The sequence below is a fragment of the Hyla sarda genome, chromosome 4, assembly GCF_029499605.1.
Source record: "Hyla sarda isolate aHylSar1 chromosome 4, aHylSar1.hap1, whole genome shotgun sequence".
In the NCBI taxonomy this organism is placed as follows: Eukaryota; Metazoa; Chordata; class Amphibia; order Anura; family Hylidae; genus Hyla; species Hyla sarda.
In genome coordinates this window covers 397988722-398005465 of record NC_079192.1, presented here as the reverse complement: position 1 = coordinate 398005465, position 16744 = coordinate 397988722, and the positions used below count along the sequence as shown (strand labels likewise).

Here is a 16744-nt window from a genome sequence, read left to right as displayed (position 1 = left end):
GCAAAACTAGGGTTCTGCAGGGGCGGTACAGAGATTCAAAGTTTGCCAACGAGACCGCCCCCTCAGGTCATGCCCAAAATGTAATCTGCCTGGAGAACTTGAAAAACTTAATTGTTATGTATGTTTGCTCTCTATCTGTTAAACATCTGTTTTAGTCATCTGAATAGGCGGACATTCTCTATAATGAGAATATATTAGATGGAAATACTGCCTGAACAAGAGATGATGTCAACCTAAAAGTTTTGCTCCATACACTATTCTGCTCATTGCTGTTACACATGTACCCTGCCTGGCCCCAGCAACACGTCCATCCTCCTCTTGAATCTCCCCGCAGCTTCCCTTGTTGTCTTGACAACAGCCCCGTACATTGCAGGGATGTTTTTCAGTGAGGTGAGAACTCCAGACCAATCAGATTGGTGTAGGTGCTGACAACTCCCATGGAGGCAGGGAATATAAACCTGCTCTGATTGCAAACCTGTGCTCGTGATAAAGGTTCTTCCCCTCATTTGCGTTCCTTGTTCCCTGTGCCTGTTTATCGTTGCTGACCTTCTGTGACTTGACCTTTGCCTATTCACTGACGTTGCCTTTGCCTGTTGATTTTTTACTTTGCCACTGTCTGTACCTAATTGCTTGTCCTGGCTTTGTCCATGATTTTGTACCTTATCTGCCCGGGTGTTACCAACCTGGTTTGTCTTACTATTCTGAGTACTTTTACGCCTCTGCATATGGTTTAGTGTAGGGACTGTCGCCCAGTTGGAGGCCACCATTTAAGGTGAATCGTCCAAGTAGGTAGGGAAATGGGTTTGGAGCAAGCGTTGGGTAACACTCTTTCCCTAACCCAGATAGTAAACACTCATAAAGCTTGTTGTTCCCTGTGCCTGTTTATCGTTGCTGACCTTCTGTGACTTGACCTTTGCCTATTCACTGACATTGCCTTTGCCTGTTGATTTTTTTTACTTTGCCACTGTCTGTTCTACCTAATTGCTTGTCCAGGCTTTGTCTATGATATTGTACCTTATCTGCCCGGGTGTTACCAACCTGGTTTGTCTTACTATTCTAAATACTCTTACGCCTCTGTATATGGTTTAGTGTAGGGACTGTCGCCCAGTTGGAGGCCGCCATTTAAGTTGAATCATCCAAGTAGGTAGGGAAAGGGGTTTGGAGCAAGTGGTTGGTAACACTCTTTCCCTAACCCAGATAGTAAACACTCATAAAGCTTGTTGACAGACAGACTCATAAAAGCTTAACTAAACTATTATATTTGGGGGGGGGGGGGGGGGGGACAGACACTTTTTCTACATCTAATTACAGTACAGTACCCAAATAAAAGTACCTTAAGCTTGATCAAGCAAGAAATTCTAGGAGATTTGTTAATACAGCCCGTAACTCAGGATCGTAAGTACTGGAATGTGTTTACAAAGTTACGCAAGTTTTTCATGTAGATTAATTTCATATTTATGAGATGGTATTCAAAGGCGAACCAGCCTCAAAGGTTTGGCAATAGCAATAATTTCTTGTGTGTTTGTTGTTTGGCTCTTTGCCCTTTTCCCAGACAGTGAATTAATTGCTAACATACATCCCCCTGGAAATGAATCAGTTAATTGTGTGCCGCACAATACGGCACAGAGAACTCATCGGCATCATCTGGGCGCTCTCGTGGGCACAGCTTATTTATTGCAGTTTTTTTCTATTTTTTTTGTGGCTCTTCTCTCAGACTCCCGCCCTATGCTTTATGCTTCATTCTCCTCCTTTGAAACGCAGCAATGTTTTTTTCCCCCGACATTTTCCCTATACAATACAAAATAAACTTTGGAGGCTGGTTTCGCACCACCAGCGGGTATCGTGTTGATTCTATTAATTTGCTTACATTGAGACGGTCCGCCAGTTTATTTTCTTTGTCTTATAACTCGGCTAAAACGCCTACAAGCCATCACCGATTCTAACATTTACAAAGTTGGTTATGCTTTTGGAAAAATATTATTACAATAGAGTCCTTTAATCTGATTTCAATGGGAAACATTTAAAGAAAATGGGTAGTTTTCAAAAACGGGGAAAAACAAGAGACGTCACTTTTTCACTCGGTTCTACATGGGAGCTTCTATTGAAATCATTGGGAGCTTTAAAAAAAAAAAAAAAATTCGCAGATTCTGTTCCACCTCAGTTTGAGGTGGAATTTTTATTGCAGATTTTGCCCATGTGAACAAGTGCCTGTATTGAATTGAATTTAGGGCCCTGTACAGACCATGGGAGAGATTTATCAAAGCCCATAGCATATAGCCCATAGCAACCAATCAGATCGCTTCTTTCATTTTTCAGAGGCCTTTTCAAAAAAAAAGAAGCGATCTGATTTGTTATTGCCAACTCAGTAACGTTTCCTCTGGACAGTTTTGTTAAGTTTTCCCCCATATCACTATTATTTGCTTTCAATACATTAAAGGAATACTGTAGTGGAATATAACTTATCCCCTATCCGGAGGACTCCAAGCGATCTACTGTATGGGGCCGCAGCAGTCCGCAGGAAGGGGGCATTCTGTCCCCTCATGACACGGCGGCCAACACACCCCCTCCATGGGATACATCATGTCTGCTGGGGCTTCCTGTTGGGGAAGGCATGGCGCTTCGTGCATACTGCCGTGGCCCCGTACAGGAGATTGCGGGGGGTCCCAGCGGTCGGACCCCCTGCAATCTATAACTTATCCTTTATCCTTCGTATAGGGGATAAGTTATATTCCACTACAGTACTCCTTTAAGGATCCATTATAGGCCGCATGAATAGGGCCTCATTCTAACATTCTAACTATCGGAAGTTTTAGTTCTCCCTATCACTTGTAGTTTCCATGGTTACCTGTGATTGTCTGTGTTGGCTTTTTAAAGCGGTTGACTTGTTTACAATAAGTACATTGCATTAGTAGAGTATTAGATTTTGTTGTCAATTATTTTCTGGTTGAGAAATGGCCGCAGCTCAAGGTTGGTGTTCCCCGATGGGGAGATGCATTCCGTTTAGACCATGCTTTATTCGAGAGTGCCACAGTTTCTGTCCTTAAAGGGGTACTCCGCTGCTCAGTGTTTGGAACAAACTGTTCCCAACGCTGGAGCCGGCACTGGGAGCTCGTGATGTCATAGCCTTGCCCCCTCTTGACATCACGCCCCGCCCCCTCAATGCAAGTCTATGGGAGGGGGCATGACGGATGTCATGCCCCCTCCCATAGACTTGCATTGAGGGGGAGGGGTGTGATGTCATGAGGGGGCGGGGCTATGATGAGCTCACGGCACCGGCTCCAGTGTTGGGAGCAGTTTGTTACAAACACTGAGCAACGGAGTACCCCTTTAAGGCCCCTTAGGTAATGAGGGATGTGCCCAGTTTATCACCTCCAACTGTGATATTCTGAAGACCCAGCAATTGCTATTACTTAGAGCAGTTACCCTAATACTAAACATCATCTATCCACAGGAATAACTAGCTATTACATGGGGGGGGGGGGGGGGTTGTCTGACTGCTGGGACCCCCACCCCCAATGGACTCCAATTCTGGTGATTGGTGAAGGTCCCAGCAGTCAAACCACCACCAATTAGCTAGTTATTACCTATCCATTGGATAGTTGAAAATATTTAGCCTTGGGGTATCGCAGTTGTCCCCTGAATGAATGGAGTGGCAACCGTATGCTCGGTCACTGCTTCACTTCCTCTATGGGACTTCCGAACATTGACTATGAAATTTATCAAAAGTTTAAAGGGGTTATCCAGGAAAAAACTATTTTTTATATATATCAACTGGCTCCAGAAAGATAAACAGATTTGTAAATTACTTCTATTAAAAAAAATCTTAATCCTTTCAGTGCTTATGAACTTCTGAAGTTATGGTTGTTCTTTTCTGTCTAAGTGCTCTCTGATGACACCTGTCTCGGGTACCGCCCACTTTAGACGCAAATCCCCATAGCAAACCTCTTCTAAACTGGGCGGTTCCCGAGACACGTGTCATCAGAGAGCACTTAGACAGAAAAGAACAACCTTAACTTCAGAAGCTCATAAGTACTGAAAGGATTAAGATTTTTTAATAGAAGTAATTTACAAATCTGTTTAACTTTCTGGAGCCAGTTGATAACCCCTTTAATATAAAATTACTTTTTTAGATAGCTATTTGTCATCTTCTTACTATGGGCAACTTCTCCTCTGCACAAGTTTTGATAATTCTCCCCCATACTGTAATGGGTGCAAAATAGAGTTAATGAAATCTACAGTAACATTCACCGAACCCTAATCTAATGGATCGTCCATCGACTCATTTAGTCTTGTAAAAGTTTCCATGTGTTCTGATTTTCCAGAGAATGAGACAGTCCAGAGTCTCTTTCCAGACATTTGCCATTGGAACACTTGGAAACAACTTTTACAAGATTATACAAATTGATGGCCAATTCATTAGATTAGGGTTTGGTGAATCGTACTATAGATTCTATTCAGAAGTAAAAGAAGATAATGGCGCTCATCCATATGTTGGTGAAATCGGAGTCCTTTATTCCAGAGGCAAATACGAGAGGTTATAGACAGAGCAAAGAACGGGTAGTAGCAAAAAGTATTTGATCCTGTGATTTTGTATGTTTGCCCACTGACATAGAAATGACCTGTCTATAGTATTAAAGGACAAGTAGTGCAGGTGACACTGATGATAACCATACTAACCTGGTCCCATTCCATGCTCTGGTTTTCCCGCAATCTTGCGCCGTATCTTCTGTTCAGGAGCCGACTTGGAGCATGGACAGAGCTTCGTGATGTCACCGCTGCTGCTTCTCTGCTAGATCCCGCTGCTAGCAAACAGCAGCAGTGACGTCATTATGCTCCGCCCATGCTTCAAGTCGGCCCGGAATGGAAGATACGGCGTGAGAACCAGAGCACAGAAAGGGACCAGGTAAGTATGGTTGTCAAGAGTGTCACCTGCACTATCGGTGCAGGTTACACTAATGACAGATTTCTTTTAATGGTTGGTTAATTTGAACAGTGAGAGACAAAACTACAACACAGTGAGAGACAAAATTACAACACAAAAATCCAGAAAAAGGCATTTGACATATGTAATTAATTAAATTTTACTTTAGTGAAATAAGTATTTTATCCCCTATTAATTGGCCAGATTTCTGGCTCCCAGATGTCATTTATACAGATAACGAGCTGAGAATAGGAGCACTCTCTCAAAGGTAGTGCTTCTATTCTCAGCTTGGTAGACTTACAACAGTCATTTAGCCTCAAGACAAACATGGATCCTTTCTAAGCATGTCCATTACTGTCTGGCAGGTAAGTACTAAAGTCACCTTATGGTGAATAACCCTTTAAAAGGGTACTCCGGCCCCAAGACATCTTATCCCTATCCAAAGGATAGGGGATAAGATGTCTGATTACGGGGGTCCCACCACTGGGGACCCCCGCAATCTAGCATGCAGCACCCACCTGTAAGCACTGCTGTAAGCTCCCAGTGTTATGCCTCCCGACCACGGAGAATCGTGATGTCACGACTCCGCCCCCGTGTGACGTCACGCCCACCCTCCCATAGACTTGCATTGGGGGGGCGGGGTGTGACCTCACACGGGGGGCGGAGACGTCACGTCACGATACTCCGTCCCCGTGGTCGGGAGGCATAACACTGGGAGCCTCCAGCGCTTCCAGCAGTGCTTACAGGTGGGTGCAGCATGCTAGATTGCGGGGGGTCCCGCCGCTGGGGACCCCCGCAATCTAGCATGCAGCACCCACCTGTAAGCACTGCTGTAAGCTCCCAGTGTTATGCATCCCGACCACGGACAATCGTGATGTCACGACTCCGCCCCCGTGTTACATCACGCCCCGCCCCCTCAATGCAAGTCTATGGGAGGGGGCGTGATGGACTCCACGCCCCCTCCCATAGACTTGCATTGAGGGGGCGGGGCGTGACCTCACACAGGGGCGGAGTCGTGACGTCACGATACTCCGTCCCCGTGGTCGGGAGGCATAACACTGAGAGCTTCCAGCAGTGCTTACAGGTGGGTGCAGCATGCTAGATTGTGGGGGTCCCCAGCGGCGGGACCCCCCGCAATCAGACATCTTATCCTCTATCCTTTGGATAGGGGATAAGATGTCTTGGGGCCGAAGTACCCCTTTAAGGGATCTGTGCCTCAACCTGAGCCATGATAGAAAGGACATTATGAAATCCAAATCCCATTTGTATTGTAGATGTTTATATAGATAAGATGTGTCTCGAGCTTCTCTTGAGATGGAACATGTGCGCAGGGTGTGTTCCGTTTATCGCGGTGTCAGTCTCTGTGATCAGTCTCGCTCCATAGTTTATATCTCATGGCCTATTAATAATAACACGATGAAGATCGTAGCCATATGTTGGATGTTGCACCCACAACTAAATATTTTGAGATAGCAGCTTGAGGAACATGTTCGCTGTAAATCAACTGATTTATCACGTGTGTCGTGATCTGTTTTTTAGTTATTTTTTTATTAAGATCATGATGTCTTGTATTTTTGGCACCGTCAGTCACTGCCATATGCTCTCCTCCTAAAAAAAATATCTCTTTGCAGAACATTACATTTCCCAGACTTCCATTTTTGAGCCATGTTCAGCGAGAGAATAAAACTTTATCATAATATGGACCTGTTGAGTAATAATCATTACAAGAAATGTTCAGCGAATTAATCACATGATGGTGTTGAGCGAATGTGAGTAAGAGAATAGCTATCCTATAGGTCTCCTGCTTTGGCTGATAATAACTTAGTCATGTTTAAAGGGGCTGTCTGGAGACATACATTTTTTAAATATATGATGGGGGCAGTTAAAAATAAAAAATATTCCATACTCACTTACCCTGATCCTCCACAGCTTCTGTGACCTTTTGCTGTCTCTCAGTCTCTGCTCATTCTTTACGCCCTAGTACAGGATTAAAAAAAAAACTTGTGATGATTTTGGTTACTTTGGAATTTCATACTCATTCATCAGCTTATCGCTTTATGGTCTTTTGGCTAAAATTAACTGTAGTACCCTATATACTCGAGTATAAGCTGACCCGAATATAAGACGAGGACCCTAATTTCACCTCAAAAACCCAGGAAAAGTTATTGTCTCGACTATAAGCCTAGGGTGGGAAATACATCATCCCCCCATGTCATCATCCCCCCTGTCATCATTCCTCCGTCGTTCGTCGTCATCATCACCGCCTGTCAATCCCTTCAATCAGTGGTTTTCAACCTGCGGACCTCCAGATGTTGCAAAACTACAACTCCCAGCATTCCCGGACAGCCATCGGCTGTCCGGGCATGCTGGGAGTTGTAGTTTTGAAACATCTGGAGGTCCGCAGGTTGAAGACCACTGCGGCCTTCGTCATCAACCAGACACCCCCTTTAGTTTTCTTCTCACCTCCCCTCAGTGGGAAGGAAGGGTGAGCTGGTCCGGGCCATCTATGCTGCAGGCACCATCCGGTGGGGAGGGTTAGTCGTTCCGGGCTGTCCATTTTCACCGGAAGGCCCTCTTCTCCGCTCCGGGCCGGCCCCGGACTAGTGACGTTGCCTTGACGACGACGCACAGGGACGTCTGCTGCGCACGGACGTCCCTGTGCGTCGTCATCAAGGCAACGTCACTAGGCGTCATGAAGGCCGCAGTGGTCTTCAACCTGCGGACCTCAGGATGTTTCAAAACTACAACTTCCAGCATGCCCGGACAGCCGATGGCTGTCCGGGCATGTTGGGAGTTGTAGTTTTGCAACATCTGGAGGTCCGCAGATTGAAGACCACTGAGAAGGGATTGACAGACGGAGAGTTCACTGGAGTATAAGCCGAGGGGGGGGGGGCGTTTTCAGCACAAAAAATCGTGCAGAAAAACTCGGCTTATACTCGAGTATATACGGTATGTGTTCTGTTAGTTGGCAGGGTAGAAGACCACCAAGGCAGAATGGAGAAATACACAATGTGGTATAGGTGTACTGGGGCTGGCCCATTGGCTATCCGATGGCTGCCCTAAAGCAACCTGGCCCTCCTGTCCGAGTAAGATAAGGGCTGAGGTGCAAAAGTGGTGACCCCAGAATGGCGTAACTCACTGGGCATTACAAACCCACTTGAGTAAAAACACATAGCATGCACTTTACTCCCACTCTATTTGGGCACTCGCCTCTAGTGATCCGGCCTTCCGACTATCAATCACAACGGAATTTTTATAGAACCAACTGGATGTCAGGGCCGTACTTCACAGTGCACATCTACTCTATTTAATTTTCTGTTTTTTCTTACTGTCACTTTACGGGTTGTTTTTTTGTCACAAGGATTTTTTTAAGGTGCATCGCCCTTCTGGGTGTTCCTTCTGGAGGTCTAGTGGTGGTGTTTATGGCCATCTGGTTCCTCAGGTCCCTACTTCAGCAGGGATTCCACTTAGCTCTTCCTCTGAATCTGAGCTAACGTCATGGTGGTACCTGAGAGCGTTAGTGGTCTTTCCTGAGTTTCAACAAAGATTTGATCCTGGACCCTTGCAGGTGCCTTATGGCCTGGAGGGAAAGGTTGGTTAGGGCCTCTCTACTTTCAGAGAAGGTCTGGTGATAGACCGCATTCATGTGCTTTTTGTGTGAACAATTTTTTTTGCACTGGAGTAATAGATGCATTTACCCAGGAATATTAAAAAAAATTTAATTTTTTTTTTTACCGGTGATATTTTACTTGTTACCTGAGTAGTCACGATAATTCATAGTTGAGATGGCCAGATGTATTTGATCTCTTTGGCTCATCACTGTTCATAGGAATTCCCTTGAAATAAAAACTTGGACTATTTAAGATATTTATCATAAGTCCCTGAAATGTACTGGAGGCAGAGAAAGAATTTAGTGTTCAGACAAATTCCCCCAAGACCTATTTCGCAGCTTTTAACACAAACCAGAGCACCAGACCCTGTGTAACCCTAAAATCTATATCACATTGCAAATGATAAGAACACTTCAGGAGTTTGGGCTTAAAAGTTACTGAGTAACATATGGTACTATAATACTGGGCTTTGTTCACACTAGCATCATGGCTTCAGTTTTTAGTGGAATCATGACAGCTATTATGGATACATTTTTTTTAAGTCCAAATCTTGGTGGAAATATACATTCAGCCAACAAACAAGTGTTTTCTCATTTTGTTTTATTTTTTCTAAATTTTTCACGTGATATTATAGAGAATTAATATTCCTACGAACACTGGTTCACCCCATAATCTGGGGCTCTTACTTACTTTAAAGTGGCTCCAAACAGAAATGTCGCAATTGATTTATAGTGGAAATACAAAATCTAGCGTCCCTATAAAGTATCAATACATTTCTAATATCTGTTGCTACTAGGCATCTGTCAACAAGAAGGTTGCTGTAAGATCTACTTACGGTTGCTGTAAGATCTACTTACGGTAGCTCTACTTAGTACTTTGAGCGCACAAAGGTGTATTGGTCTAAAAGGGATGTTAATCTGACTAGGGGATTTTCTACATCAGACATCAATGACCTTTTCAAAAGATCACTGTGATAACTGTGTAATAATTGGGGATCCCACTAATGGAACCCCCGCCAATCACTAGGCTCCTGAGCTCCAGATAAAAACAGATAAAAATGAAACAAAAACAAAAAAAATTAATTTTGATGAACTTCACAAAAAACTTGCAAGCTGTCTGCCACAGGACCCCTATTATCCTAAGAAGTGTGGAGAGCAGGGCAGGTAGTTTGGCAAAACCACTTCAAAAAAATTGGTAAAGGCAATATAGCACTCACTGATCATTTTTTATTTTTATGGACGCATTTCCAGAGGAACGCTACTCTCTTCATCAGGCACTTTTACAATAAACAGTACAATAAACTGCATTGGGGATAGTGCACTGAACGGAGATCAATACACCAGTCCATTAGAGGGGGGCATGTATGACGTGACATTGCAATAATATTCACAATAGGAATAAAAATGGAATCAATAAATTGTAGGGATTTCATTTTGGGGTTAGCTCTGGGATCATCCTTGACACAGCCATAGGACATGTTTCTACTTTATTCATTTGCCAAACCACATTTTTTTATGCAAGCCTGGCTCCTTGCCAGCTTTATTAGATAGGTTCCAGAATAAACAAAAATATAACACAGGAACAAACAAAATCCTAGGCCGTCTAGCCACTGACTACACAACCCAGCATGCCCTGACTATCAACTGGAGGGCTTTTCCCTGCCAGCTAAACATGTGTCCTGCAACCTTTTACTCACTGTTCACACACAGCATTTGTGGCCTCTTGCCTTTTTGTTCTCAGACCCCTTGTCTGTCTCATACAAGAGAATGGAAACTTCACTTGTGTTACCACAACTTGTCACAGTCCACTTCACTGTTATGGGTCACTCACAGCACCTGGCTGTGTGCTCCTTGCAAGGACCCTGCTTCCCCCCACAGCCACCTTGCTGTCTTCTGGGAAAAGTCCAGACCATTCTGTTTCCTTTCCTTATATACAGAATTCCCACACTTCTGCTGGCCTCATTAATTAGGCTCCTGATAAGCATCTCTGCTAGCTTACCTAGGATAAAGGACTGGGAAAAACACCCTTTCATTGCCCTCAATCCTGCCTCAGTGCCACAACATGTACTGACAATGAAAAACAATAAAGAAGTAAAAAAATAAAAACCCCAATCAGTGCTGAGTAATATTCTATTGTTTGCCGTTGGATGTTGGGACTTATTTTAGGGGGTAGAAGTGATAATAGGGATAAAGAAATAAAATATTTGGATTGTAGCTTAAAATGAGCCTTAGATCAAGACTGGGCGCTCAGTAAGGAACTGTTTAAAGTGAACAGATTGGTGGGAGAGGGGAAGCAACAATGATACTCTATATTAATTAAACATGTTGCTATTCCTTTCCCACAAGGTTTTGGTAGGCAAATTGCGCAACACTGGGTACTCAGCCAGTAGGTTAATAACACTTCAATGGGCTTGGAGACCACTGTGAGGGTAGAGGCCCTAGGTCTTGTATTCAATGTTGTGTGATATGCCAACAAACCCCTCCCGTTTCCTCTGTAATGGACGGGTCATGATCATGGTACAAGTGAAATCTCCCTTAGCGGACACTTCCCAATAGGGGACACCTCCCAATAGTGGACAGTTTTTAATTCCCCGGCAAAGTCCCATAGGACTTAATGTATTTGCACCCTCCGAATAGGGGACATTCCCAATAGCGGTTGTGGACACACCAAATAGGGGACAATGGGGGACAAAACAGTCCCAATAGGGGACAAAACACACCCAATAGGGGACAAAACACTCCCAATAGGGGACAACCAGGCTTATGTGCCAGCTCTACCTTGTACACAGGGCTGCCGCCAGGGGGGTACAGCCAATACCCCAGTAAGTGGCTCGGGTTTCCAGGGGCCCTGGCCTCTGCTGAACCCCCTTGTAGCAGCGCCAGCACACCCCTTGTGCTAAATCATCCCCCCATGCCAAATCATTCCTCCTGTGCCAAATCATCCCTATGCCAAATCATTCCCCCATTCCCTCATCCCCTTGCTAAATCATCCCCCCCCACATGCCAAATCATTCCCCTTTTCCCTCATCCCCTGTTCTTCTTACCTGGCCAGCAGGCAGTGATGAGTGATGCTCCTCTGCATTTCACTCAGTAAGGACAGCGACGGCCGGGAGCAACCGCGTCTGTCCGAAGTGACGAGTGACGTATGGGGAGCGCCACTCGTCACTGCTGGCAGCCGCCGCTGCCCTCATTGAATGAAGTGCAGAGGAGCATCACTCATCACTGCCTGCTGGCCAGGTAAGAAGAACAGGGGATGAGGGAATGGGGGAATGATTTGGCATTGCAGGGGAATAATTAAATTGTTGAGATTTTTTAAAGCCTTATTACAGTGCAAAATTATTTATTTATATTTAGTTTTGTAGGTGATTACACTCTGGAGTGAGTACAGCACAGTATTCTGTCATTTGGAAAGATGATTAAGCCTTTGTTTCCCAATAGGGGACATCTCTCAATAGTGGACACTTTTCTATTCCCTGTGAGTGTCCGGTAGGAGATTATACTATATTCCTCTTCCTAATCTCACTCTTTTCTGCCAGGGGCCATTTATTATTCACAGGTTGGAATAGTTCAAGTAACATACTTATTTTCTAAAGTCTGAAAAGACATTAAAAAAAATACAAAGAAAGTCCATTCTGTGCTGTTTTATGGTCTCCCGGTACAGTGATGAACAATCAGCGACAGGAGTTGTTACCATAGTAACACAGTCCAAGAAATAACCAGCAGATAAAAAAAAAAATACGAAAACTAATGTTTTATAAGGCGGAGAAACACAATGTAGGGGAGAAAACATCTATAGAAAGCCTTGTGTGTGTTATATAAGCAATGGGTTATATGTCTTTTCTATTTAAAAGGACAATACTTTGGCCCATTTTTTTTTCTATAGGGAGCGGTAACACAGTACCAGAATTGTATCAGAACCAAAGTTGTATACAATGTGCGCTCCATAGTCACAGAAAACCCAGAAAGCAGTTTAGTCACATAGAACTAACATAGTGTATTATTATTTTGCTTTAAATACAATCTGTTTCGGATGAGGTATCTCAGCATATCCATATTTTCTATGTCAACAGGCGACCTGGTGTCTCGGGCGATGCATCACCTCCAGCCCCTCAATATAAAGCCGCACGGTAATGGCACGCCAATGCACAACAAGCAAGGACCACTGTATTGGGAACCTGAGGCCCTGTACACTCTGTGTTACTTCATGCACTGCCCCCAGATGGAGTGGGAGAACCCCAACGTAGAACCCTCCAAAGTGACGCTACAGACAGAACGGTAAGGCTTCGGATAATGTATAGCCGCTATCTGGGCAGTGCTTTGTGTTATTATGTGTTCACCATATGATAGTTACTGTTTTCTATGGCAGTTTTATTGATTTGTCACTATATGGCGCTATTATTTCAATACAGTATTGCACTATTATTTAGAAAGGTGAAAGTAAGGGTGGCGGTTGGGGTCATTTTTTACGGTTCTAACAGTGATAACCATCCAGCTTTCTAGAGCTTTCTAAGGGGCAAATCTACTGGGAGCGGATATATAGCGCCACATTACCTCTTCATGGACAGAAGACAAGTTCCCATGGAGTCCATCGTGCCGCTGGCTCTATCACCTATCCAGCTGTTACCCATCTGCTTCATTCCAAAACATATTTTAGAAAATTCTGGAATCCAATAACAGTTTTCCGAGACTTGTTTCACCTTATAACATTTTATTCTGTGATAAATAACCAAAAACACGACTCTTGTGTCTTTGATACTTGGCCATGAGAATCTGCAGTCTGGTCAGATGCTGGAATCCACTAAAATAACGTCATAAAAAGTCTCCACAGAACCATATCACTTAGTGAGTTATTGAGATACATTGTGAGCAGGTCAATCCCTGTGTTATTTCAGCTTTCTTTTTTCTTTCTTTTCTTTCTTCCTTTCTCTCTCTCTCTCTCTCTATTCCTTCCATTCCTTTATTCCTTCCATATTGCCATCATCCATCTCTTTCTCTCCTTCTTTCCTTTTTTCCTTCCTTGCTCTCTCTCCTTTCTTCCATTCCTTTATTCGTTCCCTCCCGACTTCAATCATACAACTCTTCCTTCCTTCCTTGCTCTCTCTCCTTTCTTCCTTCCTTCCTTCCTTCCTTATTTTCTTCCTCCCTTCCTTATTTTCTTCCTTCCTTTATATCATTCTCTCTCACTCTCTCTCCCTTCCCTCCTTCCCTCCATCCTCTCTACTCCTTCCTTTCCTACCTCCATCATCCATCTCTTTCTCTTCTTCTTTCCTTCCATCTGTCTCTTTCTCTCCATCCTTCCTTCCTTTCTTCTCTCTCGCTTTCCTTTCTCCTATTACTTTATTCATACCTTCCCGACATCCATCCTTTTCTCTCTATCTCCTTCTTTCCTTACCTGCTCTCTCTTTCCTTCCCTCCCTTTATTCTTTCTCTCCTCTCCCTATTTTCTCTCTCTCTCTTTCCTTCCCTCCCTTTATTCTTTCTCTCCTCTCTCCCTATTTTCTCTCTCTTTCCTTCCCTCCCTTTATTCTCTCTCTCCTCTCTCCCTCTTTTTTCTCTCTCTTTCTTTCCCTCCCTTTATTATTTCTCTCCTCTCTCTCTCTTTTTCTCTCTCTCTTTCCTTCCCTCCCTTTTTTTCTCTCTCATCTCTCCCTCTTTTTTCTCTCTTTCTTTCCCTCCCTTTATTCTTTCTCTCCTCTCTCCCTCTTTTTTCTCTCTCTCTTTCCTTCCCTCCCTTTTTTCTCTCTCTCCTCTCTCCCTCTTTTGTCTCTCTCTTTCTTTCCCTCCCTTTGTTCTTTCTCTCCTCTCTCCCTCTTTTTTCTCTCTCTCTCTTTCCTTCCCTCCCTTTTTTCTCTCTCTCTCCTCTCTCCCTTTTTTTTCTCTCTCTCTCCTCTCTCCCTCTTTTCTCTCTCTCCTCTCTCCCTCTTTTTTCTCTCTCTCTCTTTCCTTCCCTCCCTTTTCTCTCTCTCCTCTCTCCCTCTTTTTTCTCTCTCTCTTTCCTTCCCTCCCTTTTTTTCTCTCTCTCTCCTCTCTCCCTTTTTTCTCTCTCTCCTCTCTCCCTTTTTTCTCTCTCTCCTCTCTCCCTCTTTTTTCTCTCTCTCCTCTCTCCCTCTTTTTTCTCTCTCTCTTTCCTTCCCTCCCTTTTTTCTCTCTCTCCTCTCTCCCTCTTTTTTCTCTCTCTTTCCTTCCTTCCATTCCTTTATTCCTTCTTTCCCTTTCCTCTCTCTATTCCTTCTCTATCACATATCTCTGTAGCACTGACCTACTATACCTATATAAAAAACTTTGCGAACCATTTTTAGATTTCACAGGCCAACTCTTCGCTTTCATGATCTTGTGCTGATTTTGAGGTGCGCTGTGATTTATTCTCCATTCACATCTAAAGAAGACAGCAATGCATGATGGGACCGACGCACAGAACTGAGGCGTTACGGCACACAACTGGCTGCATAGTGTAGATTAAGCAGCAAGCAGGGGATTGTTGACTCTTGCTTAAGAAGTGGTAGGATTACACGTTGCGCATCCACAGCGTATCTGACGCATGCAAATGCGCTTCAGGCAGTCACTCCTGCAGCACGCAGCGATTGCTAAATACAATAAAATACACTGCGGATATTAAGTGCCATTGATTTAGCTGCCACTGATTTTCGCAGTGTATTTCAATGCTGAAATAGGTCACGTCAAATACGTTGCGGATGTGCTGAGTGACCCTACCCAAAGTTGTACGCTTCACTTCCCAGGGAAGGGTGCGCAGAAATGCAAGAAGGGTGCGCTCAATGCAGGAGGCAGGCTTTATAGACAGTCAGATCACATGCCAAGCTAGGGAGTAAAGCACGGTACCATGCGCTTCACCCAGTCATCTCTAATGATCAGTAAGGGTCCCAGCACTGAGACCATGACCAATCTTAACTTTTGTCATGTCTGTGCAACATGTCACACGTTCAATGAAATGACTGTAATGCTTTACAGGGGTTATCCAGTAAAAAAAACTTCAGACCTCCAGAAAGTTAAACAGATTATTAAATGACTTCTATTAAAAAAGGTTATTCCTTTCAGCACTTATCAGCTGCTGAAGTTGAGTTGTTCCTTTCTGTCTGACAACAGTGCTCTCTGCTGACACCTCTGTCTGTCTCAGGAACCGTCCAGTGCAGGAGAGGTTTTTTATGGGGATTTTCTTCCACTCTGAACAGTTCCTGAGACAAACAGAGGTGTCATCAGAGAGCACTGTGGTCAGACAGAAAAGAACAACTCAACTTCAGCAGCTGATAAGACTTGTTGCAAGGGTCCCTCATGGTTTGCTATATATATATATATATATATATATATATATATATATATATATATGTATTTTATTTATTTATTTTGCTTTTAACTATATATCATACTTTCATTTGTTTTTATATTCCCTTTCCCTCATTCTTAGTTTTAGTCGTGGTATTAGAAAAAAAAAATCCTGTTTCTTGTTGTCTCGTGCCGATTCCAGGTGTCCGCGCGGCGCAATCATATAACAAGTCAATTTTCTACTTTGAGCAAAAAAAAATTGCAGTGTGATTATTTGTGGTTTCATGAGGTGCCTCGGCACTATTATCCAGCCCTGGGTAAAACCAGCTTTCACTGTGATTTTATTGTCCTACCATATCCATTTTCACGCCAGCGAGATGCGACCTTCCCATGATGAGAGGCAGGGAATCCTTTTAGTCGGTGATATAACAATGTCACCTTCATATGGATTTCTGATCAAATTACAAAGCCGGCTCGTCCTCTTCCCCTGTTCCGCTTTTTATCTGTAATATCAGACATTTTTATGTTTGTGTTTTTTCGGTCAGAACAAATCCGTGATACATGGCGGCTGGATAGGTACAGTGAAAGAAAAAAGTATTTGATCCCCCTGCTGATTTTGCACGTTTGCCCACTGACAAGGACATGATCGGTCTATAGTTGTAATGGTCGGTTTATTTGAACAGTGAGAGACGGAATAACAACAACAAATCCATAAAAAAGCATATTAAATGATTTGTGAATTGATTTGCATTTTACTCCCATGTGTATTTTATACAGGTAATATTCAGAGATAAGTAGCACTCTCTTAAAGAGAGTGCTCCTAATCTCAGCTTGTTACCTGTATAAAAGACACCTGTCCACAGAAAACTCTCCACCAAGACCAAAGATCTGTCCAAGGATGTCAGGGACAAGATTGTAGACCTACACAAGGCTAG

At 43.7% G+C, this 16744-nt stretch overlaps 1 protein-coding gene across 6 annotated transcripts in view; it reads left to right on the top strand.

Annotated features, from left to right (window-relative positions):
- ABTB3 (ankyrin repeat and BTB domain containing 3) overlaps window positions 1-16744 on the top strand; it is a 217745-nt gene that overhangs the window by 146478 nt on the left and 54523 nt on the right. For all 6 annotated transcript variants that reach the window (XM_056517283.1, XM_056517279.1, XM_056517278.1 and 3 more), the window contains one exon: window positions 12602-12806. In XM_056517283.1, the coding sequence (XP_056373258.1) occupies window positions 12602-12806 (205 nt within the window). The remainder of the gene's footprint in view (window positions 1-12601; window positions 12807-16744) is intronic.